General features: G+C 37.6%; 1 protein-coding gene across 1 annotated transcript in view; it reads right to left on the reverse strand.

The window, feature by feature from the left end:
• The window catches only part of Cbr-tag-77, a gene marked incomplete at both ends in the record, with an annotated part of 20,323 nt that overhangs the window by 3,331 nt on the left and 15,648 nt on the right, over window positions 1–1,344 (reverse strand). Inside the window, one exon of the mRNA XM_045236159.1 lies at window positions 657–905. Coding sequence (XP_045095754.1) covers window positions 657–905 — 249 coding nt within the window. The remainder of the gene's footprint in view (window positions 1–656; window positions 906–1,344) is intronic.

The following is a 1,344-nucleotide window of genomic DNA, read 5'->3' on the forward strand; positions in this document are numbered from 1 at the left end:
CTGAAATGACCTAAAAACCATAAGGTGAATATGAGATCATTTCTAGGCTATAAACGTTGGTGGCCTAGAAAACCCTTACTTACAAAAGTTAGGCCACCATGCTAAAATGACCTAAAAAGGACTTGTTATTCAACTGTTGTGTTTCCTATTGTGTTTCCTAGGCCATTCTGACATGGTGGCCTAACTTTTGCAAGTTGAGTTTTCTTGGCCATCATGCTAAAGTAAATTAGAAATGGCCTAGAAACCGCGTGGTGTGCTTTTAAGCCATTTCGGCATGGCGGCCTAATTTTTGCAAATGGAAATTTTTAGGCCATTAACTTTTACAGCCTAGAATAATTAGGCCATCATGATAAATTACCTGGAAAACATATCCGGTAAATGTAAGGTCAATTCTAGGTAATTCACCATGGTGGCCTAACTTTTGCAAGTTGATTTTACTAGGCCACCATGTTAACGTGGCTTAGAAACCCAACAGGTGAATATGAAGTCATTTCTAGGTAATTTTGACATTATGGCCTAGAACACGTAACTTGCAAAAGTTCGGCCACCATGGTAAAACAACCTCATAGTGCAAAATCAGTCGTTTTTCACATATTCTATGACCAAAATCGCGCGCCAAATTCAAATTTCGCACTCTCTTCCCATCAAATTCTCACCTGAAACCGATAATACAGTTTCGTCAAATCATCAGTCGTTGGTAGGCCCATCTTCTGATTAACCGTCTGTGTGACTGATTCCAATTTCGCAATCGCCTCCTCTGCATTCTTTTTCTCCTCAGATCCTGGGACCAAATACTCCGAATAGCGAAGCATGAGCAATTTATATCTCATGAAATTCTGATGGACTTGGTCCAGCTGCTGAATGACGGCACCCTTTTTGCCGCGCTTGAATTTTTTTAGTTCGAACTGAAAATCGCTTTTATTTTAATTGAAGACAATGAGTTCGATTATCTCGGTTACTGTAAGAGATATCAGAAAGTGATAAACTGTTAAAATATTTATCATTATATCAGTAACATTTTGCCAGTCGACAAAATTTTCATAGCTTTCATAGGAGCCGAGATAATTGCGCTTAAAGTAGAGGCTTGAAGAAAAATTTGCAATTTTTGAGTCCTTAAATTTGAGCTCAATTATCTCGGCTCCTGTGGGAGCTATGAAAATTTTGTCAACTGATAAAATGCTTATCACGTTATCACTAATATTTTATCAGCTGGCAAAATTTTGATATCTTACACAGACCCCGATAAATGGGCTCTAAGTTAGTTGGCCAAATGAGCGATTTTTGAACTCTTAATTTTGAGGTCAATAATCTCAGTTACTGTAAGAGATATTAAAAAGTGATAAA

This window comes from Caenorhabditis briggsae (assembly GCF_000004555.2).
Source record: "Caenorhabditis briggsae complete genome, chrIV, whole genome shotgun sequence".
Taxonomy (NCBI): Eukaryota; Metazoa; Nematoda; class Chromadorea; order Rhabditida; family Rhabditidae; genus Caenorhabditis; species Caenorhabditis briggsae.